Here is a 21,274-nt window from a genome sequence, read left to right as displayed (position 1 = left end):
CCAAATTGACCTGGTCAAAACCAACTAACCTTTTGTCAAAACCAACCCACTCAAGTTGTATCAATTTGGGTCAATTTTTTTTGTTTGGTCAATCTGTTCAAAAGATTCAAACTTAAAAATTTTATTTTATTTTAAAAATTATAGCGTAGTTATTAAAAATATTTAAAAAAATTAGATTTATGATATAAAACATTTTAGACTAAGAAATATCGGACAATTTCCACACTTTCCATATTAAAAATTATATTTAAAATATAAAATATTAATATATATCCATAGTTAGGTCGTTTGGTTTTGGTCAGTTTACAAATGGCCAAAGTGAAACTAATCCAACTTGGTCAAATTGGGAATTTTTTTAATCAAATCCAACCTAAAATACTAGAAAACTGACCAACTCGAGTCGAGTTAATTGGGTTAGTTGGTTTCATTAGTTTGATAAATAAACTTAACTGAGATTAATTATTGTTAATTTTGTATTATAAAAATTTTATTAAATGTAGTATATAAAATATGAATAATTATTAATCATTTAAAAAGTTGAAAATATAAAACAATTTTAGGGATGACAATTTTCCCCATCCCTAATGGGACCCGACTTCCCCGACTCGATGGGGCTGGGGATGGGGATTGTTTTGGTGGGGCGGGGGCGGGGGCAGGATTAATAAGATTCCCAGTTGAGGTCGTGGTTGGGGTTGGGGATGTGGATTAAGGTCCTCACCACGCCTTGACCCCGATTATATATATATATATATATATTAAAAGTTGTTTATATTAAATATACTATTATATTATTTATATTATATATATCAAAACGTATTTAAAACCTTATTTATAATTTAAATTTTTTATTTATTCTAAATTAGATTATTTAAAAAAATACTATTATCTGAAAACATTTTGGGGATTCGAGTCCCCACGGGGAACCCATCCCCGTTGGGGATCAGGGATGGGTTAAATTCAGAGTTGGGGTCAGGGACGGGGAATATGATCCCCGCCCCGTTGCCATTCCTACACACCTTATAGTTTTACATATTTACTTAAATCTACCTTATAGTTTTCAATTTACTAAAACATCCCATATATTTTACAACTTATTTACTTAATCAACCTTTCATTAAGGAGTGTTTGTTTTGCCATTAGGCCCGTGATTTTTTATTCCAAAAATACCCTTAACACTTTTTTTGTATAAAAAATTGACCAAATATAGCCAATAGAGTGGTTGCACGTGTCTTATTAAGGGCAAAAATGGTATTTCTATTTTTATTTTCTTTTGATTAAATTTATTTAAATGAGCATTAGGGTCAACATTGTCATTTTCCATTGTAATCTAATGGAAGATTGATTAAATCCATTGCAAATTATAAGTGGTGTTTTAGTAAAATGCTAACTATAGGTTAGATTTTAATAAATCCATGAAATTATAAGGGGTATTTTATTATATGACCCTTTCTATTATTTAGATTTCTCTTAATTAGGGTTGTTCATGGATCAGGTTGGGTCGGTTTACTAGCATTTTTCCAACTAACCCGACCTGGTCGGTTTACCTAGAAATGAAACCGAAACCGACCTAGTACTAAGTAAAACCGACTTGGTCAGTTTGGATCTATTTGGGTCGGTTTTGTGAATGATTCTCTCGGTGTGAACGGTAAAGGATTCAAGTCTAAGAAAGAAAAGGCTGGATGCTTGGAAATTAAAAATGATTTGATGGATTAAAACTGATATTTTATATATTAGAAATTTTATATATAATATGCATATTTCTGAAATAAAGCTGAATATATATTTCCACAAATATATATCTGGAATATATATTAAAACTGAAATATATATATATATATATAGTAAAACTGAAACCGAACCATCAGTTTATGTTTTTTTGTGACCCGAAACCGACCGATGATGAAGAAAAACCAGCCAACTCGGGTTGGATTGGATTGGGTTGGTTGGTTTGGTTGGTTTGGGTCTTGTTATGAATAGCCCTACTCTTAATAAATCCCGTGATTCACATGAGTCCCCGCTAGTATATATTAAAACAAAGCGGTCAAGAAATTTTCTCATTTTCTAGATTTTTTTATTTATTTATAACATGTCATTTTTGAAACAACCAATAAAATGCACTTTCCCAATAACCTAAATAATCTCTTTTAAAATTTCTCCTAAACCATCTCCCCCACTACCCCTCACTTTCTCCAAAATTATCTCTAACTCCTATTTATCCTCTAAATTATCTCTTATTCTATTTATCTTCAAAATTATCTCTAATTTAGTATAGAGTTTTTCTCCTAAATTATCTCTAATTTAGTAGATAGTTTCTCTACTAAATTATCTCTAATTCCTATTTATCCTCTCCCCTACTTTTTATCTATATCTATCTAAAAAAGTTTGGATTAAAAAATTTAAGAATTATTTAAATATTCTAACAAAATTAAATAATAACTTTAAAATATTTATTAAAAAAATAATTTTATAATTTTACAAAATATATTACGAAATTATGTATTAGCAATTTAAATTATATTTTTCCAGATTATCAATTGAAATAACTAAATATTTATCATAACTAGATTTTAAATAGTTAAAATAACAAAATTGTGTAATAAATTTTAAAAATTTCTTCAAAGTAGAAAAATAATTATAAAATAATATTGAAATTAATAATAATTTAATATATTACAAAATTAGTAATGAAATTATGTAATAATAGTATAAATTATGATTTTGTGGATAATTAAATTCAATAAATAATTAATATTTTAAAATTTATATATTTTACATATTATTTAAGTATTTAAATAACTAAATATTTTGAATAATAAAATATTTATCATAACTAGATTTTAAATAGTTAAAATAAAGAAATTATGTAATAAATTTAAAATTAAGTCTAAAAAGTAGAAAAATAATTATAACATAATATTGAAATTAATAATAATTTAATATTTTTACATAATATTGTAAATATTGAATTTCACTTATATCAAGGAATAATTCTAGAAAATAACTTTCATAAAAAATAATATTTATTAATAATAAATTTAAACTCTTAATCTGTATTTATTATATAATTGTATATACTAAAATTAATATTTATTGTCTTTTGTGATAAATGTATTTTCAATGATTATGTATAAATCTCTTTTGTTTTGTTATTTAATTTATCATACTTATTTTATTTTTGTTATAAGCTATTGATTAATATTTATTTGAGATTAAATTATTATTTGAGATTATACTATTTATTGACTATGCTAATATATTTTAGTACTTATTGTATTTTTTAATTTCTCTAATTATCGTATCTTTCTTTATCATTATATTTTCAATAATTGTGAATTTTTGCTATAAATTTTCAATAATTATTGGAGATTAAACTATTGTTATTTATCAGAGATAAGACTATTAATTTAGCTGAAATTACGAGTGTTCATGAGGTGGTTTGGTTTGGTCGTATGCTATTTGGCCAACCAAATTGACCTGGTCAGTTAGGGAGTTGGTCAGCTAAAACCAACTAACATTTTGTGAGAACTGATCCACTCAAGTTGTATTGATTTGGGTCGATTTAAACTTAAAATTTATATTTAATTTTAAAAATGACGGTGCAATTATTAAAAAATAAATTAAAAAACTAGATTTATGATATAAAACATTTTAGACTAAGAAATATGGGAAAATTTCCATTTTTCCATATTAAAAATTATATTTAAAATATAAAATATTAATACATATCCATGGTTAGGTCGTTCAATTTTTGTCGGTTTACAAATGGCCAAAGTGAAACTGATTCAACTTGGTCAAATTGGGAAATTTTTGAACCAAAGCCAACCTAAAATACTAGAAAACCAACTAACTCAGATCGAGTTAATCAAGTTGGTTGGTTTCATTAGTTCAATAAACTGAAATTAATTATTGTTATTTTTCTATTATAATAATTTTATTAAAATTAGTATATAAAATATGAATAATTAAAAAGTTAAAAATATAAAACAATTGCATACTCCTATGTGTTTCTATTAGGGTCACTTATTAGAACACACTTTTAGGGATGACAATTTTCCCCATCCTCGACGGGGACCCGACTTCCCTGACCTGATGGGGCTAGGGATGGGGATTGTTTTGGCGAGGTGAGGGCATGGACGAGGATTAATAGGAATCCCCGGTCGAGGTTGGGGTCGGGGTTAGGGATGGGGATTGAGGTCCTTGCCCCGCCCCGACCACAATTATATATATATATATATATTAAATGTTATTTATATTAAATATACTATTATATTATTTATATTATATATATATATATATCAAAATATATTCAAAACATTATTTATGATTTAAAAATTTTATTTATTTTAAATAAATTTATTTTAAAAAATACTATTATCTCAAAACATTTTGGGGATTCGGGTCCCCACGGGGAACCCATCCCCATCAGGCATCGGGGATGGGGTTAATTTCAGAATCAGAGTCGGGGACGGGGAATATGATCCTTGCCCCATTGCCATTCCTACACACCTTATAGTTTTACATATTTACTTAAATCTACCTTATAGTTTTCATTTTACTAAAAATCCCATATATTTTACAACTTATTTACTTAATCAACATTTCATTAAGAAGTGTTTGTTTTGCCATTAGGCCCATGATTTTTTTATTCGAAAAATATCCTTAATACTTTTTTTTTTGTATAAAAAACAAAATTGACCAAATATAGCCAATAGAGTGGTTTCCCGTGTCTTATTAAGGGCAAAAATGGTATTTTTATTTTTATTTTCTTTTGATTAAATTTATTTAAATGAACATTAGAGTCAAAATTGTCATTTTCCACTATCATCTAATGGAAGATTAATTAAATCCATTGCAAATTATAAGTGGTGTTTTAGTAGAATGCTAACTATAGGGTAGATTTTAATAAATCCATGAAACTATAAGGGTTATTTTATTATATGACCATTTCTATTATTTAGCTTTCGCTTAATAAATCTTGTGCATCGCATGGGTCCCCGCTAGTATATATACAATAAGAAAAGGCAAAAATTACGAAAAAACAAAGAAAATGGTAATATATATATATATAATTCGATAAACTATATAGAAATTGTAGAAAAAATGTAATAGGAAAGAACAAATTTAAAAGCCAATTTACCATTCAAACAGTCAAAATTGGATATTTTGATAATTTTGCATGCTTTTATCGCCTCAAAATAATGAAAGGAAAAAAAAAAGGTGTAAATGCAAGAATGTCATAAAATACTGACCCGCAACCAGCTATGAGAAAGTGTACAAAGGAGGCTTCAGCAAATTTACCATTCTTTAAAACCTGAACAGCCCACCCGAGCTTCACCAAACCAAAACACCCAAACCCATCTCAAGTTGTGTTGAGTCGAGCTTAGGCGGGGCTATCAGTTGAATGTCATTACCTCGTACCATTAATCTATGTTGCCACGTGGGTAATCTCAATTCAATTAAAACTTAGACCATAAGGATGACACGTGGCACCTGCAATGTCGGCATTTAGTATGTGACATCTCATTGTGTTCTTTGTCTAAGTAGATAAAATGATGACGATGAAGAACATAGAAGATCGATCTGGTCTGGTGTTTTCTACACGTGGGTCCCTCTCCAAACGAAACAACTATGTTTCGAGTCCTTCGACTTCTCGTTTTCCGTTTGACGGAATGGAGATCGTGATCGGACGGTTGACATTCCCGTCGATAGACCAGGTAGATCTGGCTATTTTAATTAATTAATTAACATTTTGCATCATAGAAGAAGTGTGTAATGCATATAGTATATACTTTGTTTTCCCGGTTGGTTTTTTCTTTGGTGCTAAGTCCAAGTCTGTAGTCTTCCTTCTCCCTTCGCTCCCGTCCACATCCTTTCTCTCTCCTTCTGACTTTCTCTCTCTCTCCGTTCAAAGCAAATCTCATTGACGAAGCCCTAGAACCCATTTGATATCTGAGGTGTATTCTCTGATCTTCTGCGTTGACATGTTTCTATCCTGCAAATTCAGTGTTGATGTTAAAATCTTGCTGGAAACCAGGTACCTTGTCGGTGAATCCCACCAAAATTGCACCCTTTTCTTCTTAATTTCATATATGGATTTGTTTTTTTCGTGCTTTTATTACTGTTCTTCGATTCTCAATGCAGTTTTCTTCGCATTCTTTCTTTCTTATTTTGATGTATTAGATGTGTTTTGGTCTGATTCATTTGATCTCTCTCTCTCTCTCTCTCTCTCTATTTTAAATTCTTTTGGGAATGGTTAAAATATAAAAGATTGAATGTTTTCTTTGATATTTGATCTCTTGTCATACCAAAAGAATTGCATTCTAGACATTTCTTACTGTTCTGTTGTACATTTGTGACAGAGCCATATCGTCTTAAATGTTATATATAATTACATACGTGTGGCATTGGTTTGAACACTAGTTCCTTATTGGTTGTAGTTCAAATAGTGTAGGAATTATCTAGCTTGTTACAAATGCACCTTGGAGCAGAGAAATAATGCACCATGAGCTTCTTTCTCTTGTCAAACTCGGATGATTTTTCCAATTGAAAGGTGTTAGTTACATTCTAACGTTCTTAAATTAATCCATTAATCATTAGAAACCCGTTTAGAAATAGACTTATGTGGAACCCTGAGAATCTAAATCGGCTAGTACCGAAGAAATTACCTGTTCGTGCTAATCCCTTTTCTGGAATGCTGTCAAAAGATAATCCATATGATTTTGGTTTTTTATTTTTTGGTCCTTCTCAACTTTTCCTTCAGGACTAGGCGATAGAATGCTTTTCTTTTATTTTTGTTTTATTTTGACAGGACCGTTTGTGAAGTTGGTTGTGAGATTATTTTATGACCATTGTTACGCTTTGTTGCCTTTCACTGACCTTGATGACCAAGCCCTTATCCTGGTTATTTTCGGGTCTTCCAGTTCAAGCAGTGTCCAAAATAGTAATATTTTGCCCTTTTTGTTTCCTCACAGGTCCGCAAGCTGCATTCGACTCCTTCCACTATAATTTCTCCATGATTTCTGTTGAGAATTCATGCCCACAACATCCCTAAACATTTAGCAAGCCAAGTGATTATTTTCAGCTTCCATAATGTGCAATGAAAAAAACACTCTACTGTAGACACATTTAGAGAAAAAGTATATACCAATAAAATAGTTCATATTTTTTGAATTTTAACACTAAATATCTATAGGAAAACATCTAACAATAGTCTTGTTATTAACTTATTATTAATAACATTTCATAGGAAAAGTGACATTCATCTTGTACATTAACTGTTCATTAATGTCTAACAACTCGGAGGAAAAAAAAGAAAATGTGTTACAAAGAAGTGTCCTTCAAAATTCTGTCGTGTGTCAAAATCTGATGCATGCCCAACATGGACACTTTGTCCATTTAAGAGAGTCCATGCAAAACTGCTTTCAGCACATTCCATTTATTGAGCCCCCTCCCCCTCAATTTGAATAATCCTCTGCTGCTTTCCACAATCTCTAATTGCTTCCTATCCTTTTCAGTGATGATACTTGTATCTGATCAAAAGAATGAGCTAGCTGAAGTGAAAGTTCTAGCGAAATGTATGGGAGTGAACTGGAAGAAAGGAAAGGGGGAGGGGGAAGAAAAATTCAATAAGGTCTGACTTCTGAGGAAAAATATGTGGATGGAAATGGTGATTGAGAAACAATGAATAGCAGGAAATGACTACTTGTGGTGGAATTTGAGTGCACGCTGCAGGGATGTGGTTCTGTTTGTTGGGTAAACATTTTCATGGAGCCACTCTGTCATGAGGTTTGTGCATTTTGGAGGTAGACCAACCATTCTAGGAGAATTATGAGCTAGAGTAAACTCATTCTTTACATGAAGCTGCTGTTTATGGCACATTATCACAGTCATCCATGGGCACGATCTTCCATTTTGTGATCTTTATGCCACTATTACTATCAATTTCTTGAGTTGATTTAATTCTAAAATATATTTCATATAGGGGAGATCAGCAACTGCAATGACTGACTGTTTAGCCAAGCAAGGGGAAAATAAGGAACAATTTTATTGGGCTTAGTTGTAATTTGATATTTGTTTTCCTTAGTACTCTGTTGGGAGATGTTGCAGCTTGCGCCTCTCCAAGTCCAATGGATGTTTGTATCAGCTTGAATATTTGATTTAATAAAAGTTTTTACTCATCAATATATTAGCCTACACTGGGTGGGAAAGTCAGCGAATGCACTGGCTGATTGTCTTGCCAAACAAGTGGCCAATAGGGAAAGCTTATACTGGGCTGCTTACAATCTTTTCACTACTATTTTTTTTTTATGTAATTTTCTTTTAAGGAGTGGTTACACCTCATGTCTCTCGTTTGGGATGCCTGTAATAGCTCTCATTGCTTGAATAATACAATTACAATTCAATTATCATACATACATATATATATATATATATATATATATATATATATATATATATATATATATGCCCTAGGAAGAATACATTTCTTAGTTGCTCCTGTGTATTTGATTGGATAAATTTTTCAAGTTCTTTGTTAGTTATCATTCCAGGTTTTGGAGTCTTAAAAGGTTCAAGAGTATGACACCGACATACGTCAAACTCAAACAAATAAGAAAATAATAGAAAGAGACTAGTATGCTTAGGGTTGAGCTTTTCTATTTCATTGGGTCAGTTTTGGAATGGTTATTGGTTTGTTTAGTAGTAGTATGATTGGTAATGGGTTGGTAGAGTTCTTTTAGTTGTTAAAGTCTATATTTGAGTCTCTCTAGCCTGATCTACTAAAGGGTTCTTGATGCAGTATGGTATTTGGACCAACTGGGTGAACATTTACAAAGTTGGTTTTCGGAAACCCCTCTTAGTACATATAGGGAGAAGATGACGCAACACAGAATGGAACTAATAAGTTCTATGCAAGTTGGGACCATTCCAAGACACATAAGAAGCAGAGATGACACCACCGATCCAACTTAGTAAATATTTACCGATATAGCATCATCACAGAATTTCTATCTTAGTTCGTTTTTACCAAGTTGGCACTATCGCAAAGTTTCTATCTTAGTTCGTAATTACTAAGTTAGCATTATAGCGTGATTTCAAATTTGTATTCAATGAGGGCTTTCTTTTTGAAGAGTTTTATTAGGATTCTATTATGGGGTGTTTTCTTAGATTAGGATTGCACAATTAAGACTTTCTTTTTGAGGAGTTTTAGTATGATTCTATTATGGAGTGTTTTCATAGATTAGGAAACTTTTTTGTAGGAGCCATAAGGGTGTATGCCTATATAAAGAGTAGTTAGGGGACAAATAAGACAGTTTTTGATATTGAATTTTCTCTTAATTATTCAATGAAACATTCTTCTTCCTGGTAGTTCAACTTATGCTCTTTTCTTTGAAGCTTTTTCAATGTGTTTTGTTTCCATACTGCGCTAGTTCTTCATTATTTCCCATCACAAAACTCAAGCATAGGTTTTCGAAACTGGGGGAATGATGCAAATATGGAAAAAAGGGAAAGAAGCCATAGAAGGAGAAATCAAATTTGTACAGATTTTTGCACCAATGGTAATTTTGTCCATATTAGTTAGCTAAGTGCAATGAACAAAACAATAGCCCTTCATTGGTTAAATGTGCTATGGAGGGGCTCTGATTTCAGGTCTGCCCTCAGCAATTACATACTTTACCAAGTTGGTGAGCAAGCATTAACGAAACTATTTGTTATTTTCACTGGTGATTCCACAATCTTCATTTTCTTTATCTGGAAGATTCTCACCCGTATCCAACTAACATGCTGCAAGAATCTCCTTTAGCATATGGGTAGGGTACCCACAAAAATTGCCCTTCCCATCCCAAACCTGCCTAGGTATCCTTGACCCATCCCGTCCTAAACTCGTTTAACTTTTCCTCCCACTTTCCCAAACCGGTTATGACCCGTCTCACCCATTTAACTTTTCCTATTATTGGTATCATGTTTCAAATTTGAAATTCACATTCAATTACCAATAACAGGTTTGGGAGATGGGTCTAGGAAAAGTTTGAAGTTGTAAACAGTAGAAATCACTATTTGCTGATTCAGTCAAGCTTCTTGTGAGAGAAAGAGGGGGAAAGTGAAGATTTCAGCAGTAGAGAAGGAAGGAGAAGAAGAAAAGAGTAGGAGGTCAACTAGAGTTATGAGAAAGTTAACCCTAGCCGCCAGCCCCTCATTATATTTATATTTAACTTAAAGATGAGATATTACAAGGATGCCCTTAGTAGGGCGGCTACTAAAATTGAATAGTCACAACTTTTAAAAATAAAAAACTAATGGGCCAAAGGCCCAACAACTTCCTAATTAAATAAAAACAAACTAAAGACAAACCGGGCCACTCAACAAAACAAACCGGCCCACTCAACATAAACTATTAAAATATATTTTCTTATGTATAGAGTTGTTACAGCTGTAGATTATATATAATTCATATATTTTTAATATATATTCGAATTTCCATGGCATATCCATGTGTATCTTAACTTTTTCACCGTATCCAAAATCCAGATATATTTCTTTAAATTGTCTCTTCAATATTTTTTTGTTTTGAAAAAGGCAAAGTATAGTATACTGAACCTTGCACTTGATTTTACATCACATAAGTAAAATGTGACACCCCTCCTAAGTAAAAATGGTGTGGTAGGCTAGTGCTAAAGATGCCTATAATGGGAGATGCAAGGGCAAGGGGTTGAATTCTCTCTCAATCCTTTTTACTATGTATAGTAGTTCTTATAAAATACATAAGTATATTTGATAATATATACACGGATTTATAATTGGGTTTGGGTATTGGTACCCTAAGGTCAAAACCCAAACCCTATAGGGTTTTGATAAACAGGTTCTATTAGAGTCAGGTACCCGAAAATTCCTGTAAGATTGTCATTTCTAATCTCCTTTGGAGCAATGTGGTATAAGCAGGTTCAATGCGACCTGTGCCCTCAACATGAACTGACATCTACTGCAAGTTTTAGGTGTTTCCAGAAGGAGGATTTCCTTCCCCAAGATTGGTAACCTCTTTCTAAGTGGATCATTGGATGCACTATTTGGCAATGTGGTATGATGGTTTTAAATCTCAAAAGACTTTTTTTTTTTTCAAAATAAAGTGTATTTAATCAAGGGATAATTCTAATTTATAATATAGTTTTCAGGTTATTAATTTAGAGATGCAAAATCAAGGGGTAACTTGATATGTTCTTTTACCTGATTTTTATTTAATATTATTCTACAAATTGCTTCACCTCATATCTCATGGGCTGCATAGTTATAAACTTTTCTTCTTTACATCTTTCTGTATAACATTTTATCTGATGATGTTGTTTCTTTTCTCCTTTGTAGGATCTGTAATTTCTCTAGAAATGGTCAGAATTCATGCCTATGGTGACATCTGGCATATTCTTATCTTGATTAGAAATTCTTCGCAATGCAGTTGGTCTCAAATGATGGTCAAACTGAAGATGTTTCAGAAAAAGAGCCTATTTTAAGTCAAACCACCATTACACGCAGATCTGAGGAACCCTCTTCTTCATATGAAATTAGACTCGTGGGTGGTGACTGCTGTGAAGCTGATGATGATCGTCAAAGTTTTGATGCTGATGAAAGTTGCAGTCTGGTGAATGGAGACCAGCCACAATGTCGGATTTGTCTTGATACTGAAGGTTGAATCTACCCACTGTTACTGGTCTTTTTTTTCACAGGAATCTAATCTGCAGCCTGAATACTGCATCTTGTCTTTCTTTAAAGAAAAGTTCCTTTACTTTTTTTCTGTTTCGGCATAGCTGGTGGTAACTGTTAGTGGTATCTTTTATATGAGTTTCTTTCCAGTCTGGTTCCATTGAGGAAGTGACTTTTTCAATGTATAGGTGAAGATCTGATAGCACCTTGCCATTGCAAAGGCACACAGAAGTATGTACATCGATCATGTCTTGATCACTGGAGATCAACTAAGGTATATAACAGAAACAAAAGAAGATGGGATTGTTAGATGTTGCTGAACTGCTAAATGCTTAACTATATTAGAATTTTGAACTGTTTCTGTATTTATTGGTATTTTTATTTGCTACTCCTACTTTCTTTTCTTTTTGGAGGCACCTGGCCTGCATACTTTATTTTTTTGATCTATTATAAATTAGGATATTAGTAGGAGACTACATTTCCCAATATTTTCAACAAATAAATTCACTTGTCAAGAAAATTAAGGAGTTATCTAGATTTTGGGTTTCTTAGGTCAGTCCATCTGAAACTTCACACTTGTATTGAACAACAGAAGTGTCCTTGTCTTAGCTGGATGCTTGGATATTGCTACTGTTCTGCATGTTTGACTAGCAGGTTAAACATTAGGAGGTTGATCTTTTGTCCACATTGACCTCATTTGTAGCTATGAATTGGCACTAACATTATTATAAGTACTATGACTTTTATTTTCCTAATGTGGAGAGGGTTAACTATTATTTATTTGCTCTTTTGTGCAGGAGGGCTTTGCTTTTGCCCACTGTACAGAGTGCAGGGCAGTGTTCATACTACGAGCAAATGTCCCACCAGATCGATGGTGGTTGAGATTGAAATTTCAACTCCTGGTTGTTAGGGATCATGCATTTATTTTTGTCATTGTCCAGTTGGTAAGATGATTACCTTTCTTCTCATTATTATCTGTGCCAGTGTTGGATGGACTCTCCTTAAATGAACTATCTATGTCAGGCATGTGTCTGATTCTGACAGTCCATGGATTGTCAAGGGATACTAAACATAATATTTTCTTTTTCACCTAGCTATTTGACATAAATGAATGTCTAATATACTTCTTTTCCTATAAAACATTACTTGGTAACAAAGACAAAATTTTAGATCTTTTTCAATAGGTATATAATATTAGATTTCTTTTTGTTTAACATTTCTCTATGCTTTTCTTGAATTGTATGTTTGAAATTTTTAGTGCGCTTTTTATTGAAGGGTTATTGGTGTACTGAATAGTTATTGAAAAAAAGAAACATATGACAAGTTAGCAAAGTTGTTTTAATCAAAATTTCAACCATTTCACAACTTGCAATCCAAAGTATTTTCCAAGGATTAAAATGTAGTGTTGGTGGAAATATCAGTCATCCAAATAATAGGAAACATGTCAGAAATGCTAGAAACATTGTACGGAAATATTGTTAAAAGAACAGACATGGTAGAAACATTGTGAATTTTGCAAAAATATAGAATGCTATTATGTAATGATCAAAATGCGTAGGTAGACCCTTTTTAAATCGTTGTCTTGTTAAAGATCATCAAACAAAGCTAAGAAACTATGGTTAATAGCTAAAATAATATACTATGATGTTGTCCTGTAAACTTTAAGAGCTAAAACTACATAATAGATTGAGTTCAAACAAAATTTAAACCCATAGAAAGTGCAAATGATTCTAATAGATCAGCCAAGTAATTTATTATACAATAAAACTAAGCTTTAACTTTATGTTTTCAAAGAAGTTCAAGCTGGCTAAAAGAAGCAACCGTGTCCATTAGGAGGGCAATAATACTGCTACTCATTATCTAAAATATTGTTGCCAACTTATGTCATAATACTATCTTTTGTACTCCACATAACACTAGTAATTTTCATTAGGGAATATGTTGGTTCCAGTAATATTTCATTTTAGTACCCATGGAAAGGTGGAAGGTGGAAGAAAGAGAGAAAGAGAGAAGGGGAAATTCTGGTTCGAACTGGAAGTCTCAACATAACCTCCTCCTAGTTGGCCAGACAAAACTTATATTATTAAAAATGATTGAAAAGACATATGTGCCCTTATTTAAGTTAGGAGCACTGGTTCCAACACAACATTACAGATCAACAACATTAATCTAGGTATAAAGACAGAAATACCCCTACGCTAACACTCCCCCTCATCGTATACTCCCATCTTGTTACATATGTAGTCCAATCTTCCCCGAATCAAGCCTTTTGTAAATTTGTCAGCCCATTGATTTCCTGTATTAACATGTGTAGTGTCTAGTTCTCCATTCAGCACCTTCTCCCTCACAAAGTGGCAGTCAACTTCAATGTGCCTGGTTCTTTCATGAAACACCGGATTAGAGGAAATATGAACTGCAGCCTGATTATCACAATAGAGCTTCATTGGAGTGTTGATGTTGTACCCTATTTCTTGTAGAAGGTTCCTTAGCCACACTAATTCACAAGCGGTGCTCCATAGCCCTATATTCTGCTTCTGCACTGCTTCTTGCCACAACCTCTGCTTCTTACTTTTCCATGTCACCAGGTTACTTCCCAGGAAAGTATCCTGTAGTAGACCACCTATTAGACATAGAACCGGCCCAGTCAACATCAGAATACCCTTCTATTTCAAGTTTTCCGCCACTCTTGTATATCAAACCGCGACCCGGAGCCCCTTTTAGATACTTCACAATTCTCAGAACTGCATTCCAATGAGGAATCAGAAGTTTTTGCATGAACTGGCTTACCACACTAACCGCAAATGAGATGTCTGGTCTAGTAATGGTTAAGTAGTTCAGTTTACCCACAAGTCGTCGGTATCTGTCAGGGTCTTCAAACACTTCACCCATATCACTACTTAGCTTGGTATTTGTGCCCATGGGTGTTTCAGCTGGTTTGGCACCCAACAAGCCTGTTTCTTCCAGCAAATCAAGCACATATTTTCTCTGGCACAAGTTAATACCATACTTGAATCTTGCTACCTCTATCCCCAAGAAGTACTTCAGCTTACCAAGATCTTTCGTCTGAAAATGATCCTGCAGATAAGTCTTCAGCCTGTCAATACCCATGTTATCATTTCCAGTAATAGCAATATCATCTACATACACCACCAACAGTATTTTTCCTCTCGGAGAGTCATGACTAAATACAAAATGGTCAACTTTGAACTGTTTTATACCAAACTTCTTTACCACCTCATTGAACCTACCAAACCATGCTCGAGGAGACTGTTTAAGCCAATATATAGCCTTAGTCTGCACACCTTACCATCCTCCCCCTGAGCAACAAACCCTGGAGGTTGCTCCATGTAGACCTCCTTGAGTAAGTCACCATGCAAAAAGGCATTCTTGATATCAAGCTGATATAGTGGCCACTCATACATAGCTGCAAGAGAGATCACAACACGAACTGACCCTATCTTAACAAACGGTGAGAAGTTCTCTGTGTAGTCAATACCATAGGTTTGGGAGTACCCTTTTGCAACCAATCGCGCTTTCAGGCGTTCAACACTATCATCAGGTAGATACTTAACCGTATAAACCCATTTACAACCAACAGCTTGCTTCCTAGGAGGAAGAGCAGTGAGGTCGCAAGTATGATTATGATGAAGGGCAGAGAGTTCTTCTTTCATGGCTTGACACCACCCTGGAGAGGCAAGGGCTTCCTGGACATCCTTAGGGACAACAACTAATGATAACAAGGTGACAAACTGGTGATGGGAAGTGGAAAGGTGAGTAAGTGAAACATAATTAGAAATAGGATGAAGGGTGCAAGTGCGTTTACCTTTCCGCAAAGCAATGGAGAGGTCAAGCTCAGATGCTGAGTGCGGGTCTTGTGCTGGATCCGTCGACGGAGATGTAGTCGAAGGAGTAGTAGCTGGTACGCGTGGGCGATGTGTATACACATGACGGATAGGTGGGCGTTCAACAGGTGGTGGCACCGGAAGCAAGGATTTGGTCACGGCTGGAGCCAAGGGAAGAGGGTTGACAACGGGAAGTGGAAGAGGAGGAGGTGATGAAGAGGAAGAAGCATCACCGGACCCCAAAAAGAACGAAGTAGAATCAAAGAAGGTGACAACAATACACATAAAGGACCGTCGAGAACTAGGATGGTAACACCTATACCCTTTCTGGGTCCGAGAATAGCCAAGGAAGATGCACTTAAGAGAACGGGCATCGAACTTGTCATTCCCGGGACCCAAATTATGGACGAAGCAGACACTCCCAAATACCCTCGGCGTAAGAGGAAACAGAGACAAAGCGGGAAACAAGACCTGAAACGGAGAATGACCATCAAGGATGAACGTGGGCATCCGATTAATCAGAAAGCACAAGGTAAGCACTACATCATTCCAAAAGGGTTTGGGAACATGCATGTGATGCATGAGGGATCTTGTTGTTTCCAAGAGATGGCGACTCTTTCTCTCAGCCACCCCCTTTTGTTGTGGGGTGTAGGTACATGAGGTCTGATGTATAATGCCATGTTGGTCCAGGTATTCCTGAAATGATGAGGATAAATATTCGCGGCCATTACCAGAACGGAAAACTTTGATATGGGTACCAAATTGGTTATGAATCTTAGCATAAAATTTCTGAAAAATGGTAAACAATTCACCTCTTTCTTTCATTAGATAGAGCCACGTCATCATTGAAAAATCATCTACAAAAATGACAAAATATCTGTATCCATTATATGACATCACTTTATAAGGACCCCGAACATCTGAATGAATTAAAAAAAAAGGACTTGACACATGGTTATCAACCCTAGAACTAAAGGGAACACGATGGTGTTTCCCAAACTGACACAACTCACAATCCAAAACAGAAAGCTGACTCAAGGACGAAACCAAAGACTTCAAGACTTTTAGCAATGGATGACCAAATTGGCAGTGCCACCGGAGAGGAGAAAGGGATGATTGGAGAGCTGTTGAAGTTCTACCACCACCACCGTCAAGATAATGCAATCCACCAGCTTCATCCCCTTCACCAATCTTCATCCCCATCTTGAGATTCTGAAAAACACACATAGAAGGATAAAAGGTAATGGAGCAGTTAAGTGATTTGGTCAGCTTATTGACAGACATAAGATTAAAAGGCAATTTAGGAACATACAAAACTGAGGAGAGGGATACAGGATCTAAATCAACATTACCAACATCACAAATTGAGGATGTGGAACCATTAGCAAGGGTGACAAATTGTGATGTTGAGCAATGAGATAAGGAAGAAAATACACCTGGAGTTCCAGTCATGTGATCGGAGGCTCCAGAGTCAATGATCTAGGGATTGGGTGTGGATGCCAGACAAGCCATACCTGAGTGAGCGAAAGTCACCGTGTTCTGCTGTGATTGGATAAACTTCTCATATTCATCACGGGGAACACTCACCATCTCTTTCACGAGACCATCTGTGGGTGTAGGAGGTATATGATCAGATGAATGATTCTCCTGTCTAAAGCTGGAGCTTGAGTCACCGGTCGTGGCATGATTGGCCCAGGTTGAGGGTGGACCATGTAGATCATAACAATAGTTAATGGTATGTCCATCCATACCACAATGAGTGCACTTCCTTGGGCCTGAGCCACGTCCTCTACCACGGGCTCCCCCTGAATCTCTGCCCCCCGTACGACCACCACCACGGTTATAAGTAGGCCCACCATTGCCACTTCGGCCATGCACAGAACCACTACCACCACCACGGCCAGACTGAGCTCCCCTAGCTCCACCTCTAGTACCACGGCCTCTCGATACAACAAAGGTAGATCTATCTGAGATATTAGAGTTCTCAGTAGATCCGATAGAAATCCTCCGGAGTTGAGCAAATACCTCTTCTAAGGAGGGAAGAGCTGATCCTCCTAATATCTGAGCCCGTACTGGTTCATATTTTGACTTCAGTCCCACCAAAAATCTAGTCACATCAAGTTGTTCTCTTTGTTGCTGCTGAATCTTGACATCAGAAGTGAGAGGGTGATAGACATTCAACTCATTACGTATGTTTCTCATGTTGGCATAGTACTCCTCAAGTTAAAGTACTCTTGATATAGTTGATACACTCTGGTTGTATTGTTCTGACCCGAATACAATTTCTTCGCATGGTCCCACACATCTTTGGCAGTGTCAAGAAACATGAAGTTTACACTAATCATGGGTTCCATACTATTCCACAACCATGTGATGATCTGAGCATCCTCTTGCTCCCAGTCTTCATACTTGTGAGAGTCAGTGGAGGGTTTCTCCTCTCTTATTGTTTTACCTTCTTCTTTGCCTTTAGAAAGACTTCGATGGATTTAGCCCAAGGCACATAATTCTCTCCATTTAGTTTAATGGAGGTCATCTGGACATTCAGGTAGTCTGTAGGCACCATCACACTAGGTTTACAATCACTGTTATCTCCCATTATGTTATCACCGATTCTGCACACTTGCTGAATTCTATTACCACTGAATTCTGCACACTGCACACAACTAAATCAAACCTGTCACACTGGTTTCAGCACTTGTTGTTGCTGAAAAGTGTGCTCTTTACACCACAAACCCTACTCCTACGACTACCTGAAATCTCACCACTATATTATCATAACTCTTCCTTCGAAATACACAAAAACCAGCATAAACCCTAGCACATTATTGTTTGAAACCCTAGCATATGGTCTGAAACACACTTCCTATTTGATCCATAACAGATATCATGCATTGAGATCTTTTACCTTATCACTGAAGTAACAACCACACAAGCAGGAAATCAGTCCACACACGACAGCCACTGCACCACACAGATCGGCCCTCTATTCTTCATCGATTAGGGGAGGGCGATCTTAGAAACCACAGCAACCGACCACACACTACCTGACTAGAGGCATAGAAACCTCCAAGGGAAGAGGGCGATCACTCCTTTTCAGCCATTTCCCTTATCTCCAGTCGAATGCAGAAAAAAAAGGAGAAACCCTAGATAGGGTGCGCAGAGAATATAAATCTAGGCAGATTCAATCAGCTCTGATACCATGTTATGATTTGGCCTGCCTTGGAATTCTATCTGTCTGAGATCGGTTAGGTAGAGAGAGGTATAAAGGTGGAAGAAAGAGAGAAAGAGAGAAGGGGAAATTCTGGTTCGAACTGGAAGTCTCAACATAACCTCCTCTCAGTCGGCCAGACAATTTATATTATTAAAAATGATTAAAAAGACATATGTGCCCTTATTTAAGTTAGGAGCACTGGTTCCAACACAACATTACAGATCAGCAACATTAGTCTAGGTATAAAGACAGAAATACCCCTACGCTAACAGTTCCAATATGAGTTCTCTATGAATCACTAATAATAATAATTATTTTATAGATTTTAGGATCATTCACATGAAGGAATTTGATTGATTAGATATCAAACTTCTTTCTTTTACAATTTTCTGAATAAGGCAAGAGTGTATCTAGAAATATCTCTAATGTGGTTTTGATGGTTAATGAACTCAAGTTGGGAAATGCTTTTGGTAGGTTGTAGCCTTCTTGGGTATGCTGGTATACAAATTCTATGGAGAGGAGCTGAGGGAAATGTTTGGTTATGAAGAGCACCCATATGGATTTTACACAATGGCAGGTTTGTTTATCTTTCAATCTGACAGTGTATGCATATTCATGATTTGTTTTTCTTCTTTTTAGCTTCATGATAGTTTTTCTTTCTGAAAGAAAGAAAGAAAAAGGAGCTGAAGAAGGATTCTTGTATGTAGAGGGCTATAAGAAAAAGCATGCTTGAAAAAGACCCATTTTTAATTCCCTAGGAAAAAATGCTTAGTTAGCTTAGAAATAGGCATAATAAATACCAACAAACTTTCCCAGGACACACCAAGAGTAGCAGGTCTCAAACCCTTTAGATCACCAGTTGAGCTGAAACATGTTCATCCTTTGCATGCAACAAGTTGGGTGATTTTCCTCCTCCTCATCATCAAGATAGAGGCTTAGACAATTCTTTTTTCCCATCCTTTCCTAGCTTGGAAGGAGCTTGACACAATCAAGAGAATTGTCCAAGCCTCTTTCTTCAAAGAGAAAAATTAAAAGAGAAATAGGAAATGCAATCTTTCGCGGAGGTGACAGCTGGAAGAGGCGGTAAAACCTCTTCAAACTTTAAATCTGCGCTAATCTTCAAACCGATGGTTGAACCAAGCGAACCATGGGTTCAGGTGCGTGGTTCAGCCCAAAGACTGGCTGACAGTAGTAGGGGTCTATCATCGTCTCTTTCGACCCCTATTGCTTACCCTCCTGCTGCGGCTTTGTCGTAAGTTGCAGAGCCACCCCTAAAGCTCCACGAGACACCGGCAAAGGAGGCGCCGCCACATGGGTATGGAAGCCGGTGTCGGCAAACAACTCCACATCTCCTGATAAGCCCAATCCAAAATTTAATAGACATGAGAGTTACGAATCTGAAGAGGAAAGTGACTAGGAAGACCTAAGGTAAGAGGTGTATGAGTCGGAGCTAGAAGATAGTACCAAAGTGTTAACATTGCTTAAACTTGCATCTTGTGGGACGATGAAATGTTGGGAGCAGAGATTTTGTTTGAAGAATCCTCTAGCTACTCCAGCTTGCTTCCAAGAGAAGAATTGGATGCTAGTCCTGCCATAGTCTATGTGGCGGACTCAGTTTCAGTCAGTAGAGAAGATGAAGAACTCCTAGGGGAAGCACAACATCAAGATACTAATAAAGGAGTGCCGGATCTTGGCACTAACCTGGACAAAGAAGCACAAGAGGAACAAAAGGTAGATGCTATATTAGACTTGCCTGCCAAGGTTTCTGAATCAGTGGGTATTGATCAAGGGAAGGATTCTGACTTGCTGGTTCAGGGAGTCCCTAACCCCTCTTCTTTATGTTTACCTTTTCAGTTTGCGAGTCCTCTTCAAGTCCCCTCTAATTTATGCTTCTCTGATTGCACAGGGCCATCCAGTGCCATTCCTCCTGGTAATCTCTCAATTGGAAGTGCCACAGCTCAAGATTCTGACCTATCTGACAACAGTTTAGAACAAGAGAGAGCTAGAATCTGGTCCTTAATCCTGGAAAACCTATTTGACCCGACCCTTGATTCGGAGAATAACCACCCCATCACTCAACCAAAGATTGTACCCCGAACATTAACCCAGGTGGGAGCATGGAGGCTGAACCAGGAGGAGAAAGAAGAGTCAGAAGGAAAGAGGAGTGGGAAGGAAGATTGAAGGAAGTAAGATATATTTGAAGAAGAAAGGAAAGCAAAGAAGAAGGAAGCAAAGCGATTTAGAGAATCTTAAGTGTGGAATAAATTATTAGAAGACGGAAGAGAGGAGCCTGAAAAGAAAAAGAAGGGAATACTAGGCAGCTATTGATAAGGGCTCACAAGTAGGTTGAAATGAAGATAATCAGCTGGAATGTAAGAGGTCTAGGAAGTGCCAAAAAGAGGACAATCTGGAATACTCACAGAAAAGAAAGACCTGATCTGATCTTGATTGAAGAAACCGAACTATTAGAGCTGAATAGAAGATGGATAAGAAGCTTTTGGTGAGCCAGGGGCCTAAGCTGGTCTTATGC

The 21,274-nt window shown here is 35.8% G+C and overlaps 1 protein-coding gene across 25 annotated transcripts in view; it reads left to right on the top strand.

Moving 5' to 3' along the window:
- Positions 1-5,534: 5,534 nt before the first annotated feature.
- Positions 5,535-21,274, top strand: part of LOC148844044 (RING/FYVE/PHD zinc finger superfamily protein) — a 42,511-nt gene continuing 26,771 nt past the window's right edge. For 4 of the 25 annotated variants that reach the window (XM_088957168.1, XM_088957178.1, XM_088957177.1 and 1 more), the window contains exons 1-5: positions 5,538-5,714; positions 11,447-11,675; positions 11,880-11,965; positions 12,489-12,635; positions 19,219-19,321. In XM_088957168.1, coding sequence (XP_088813294.1) covers positions 5,550-5,714; positions 11,447-11,675; positions 11,880-11,965; positions 12,489-12,635; positions 19,219-19,321 — 730 coding nt within the window. In that variant the 5' untranslated portion in view covers positions 5,538-5,549. Of the gene's footprint in view, positions 5,715-5,756; positions 6,035-7,514; positions 7,803-11,355; positions 11,676-11,879; positions 11,966-12,488; positions 12,636-19,218; positions 19,322-21,274 lie in introns of those variants that run through there. The other 21 variants (XM_088957173.1, XM_088957191.1, XM_088957181.1 and 18 more) reach the window with 14 other exon arrangements.

The sequence above is a fragment of the Nelumbo lutea genome, chromosome 8 (genome assembly GCF_056320005.1).
Source record: "Nelumbo lutea isolate HS-2025 chromosome 8, American lotus-T2T, whole genome shotgun sequence".
NCBI lineage: Eukaryota > Viridiplantae > Streptophyta > Magnoliopsida > Proteales > Nelumbonaceae > Nelumbo > Nelumbo lutea.
This window is presented reverse-complemented; position numbering and strand designations above follow the sequence as displayed.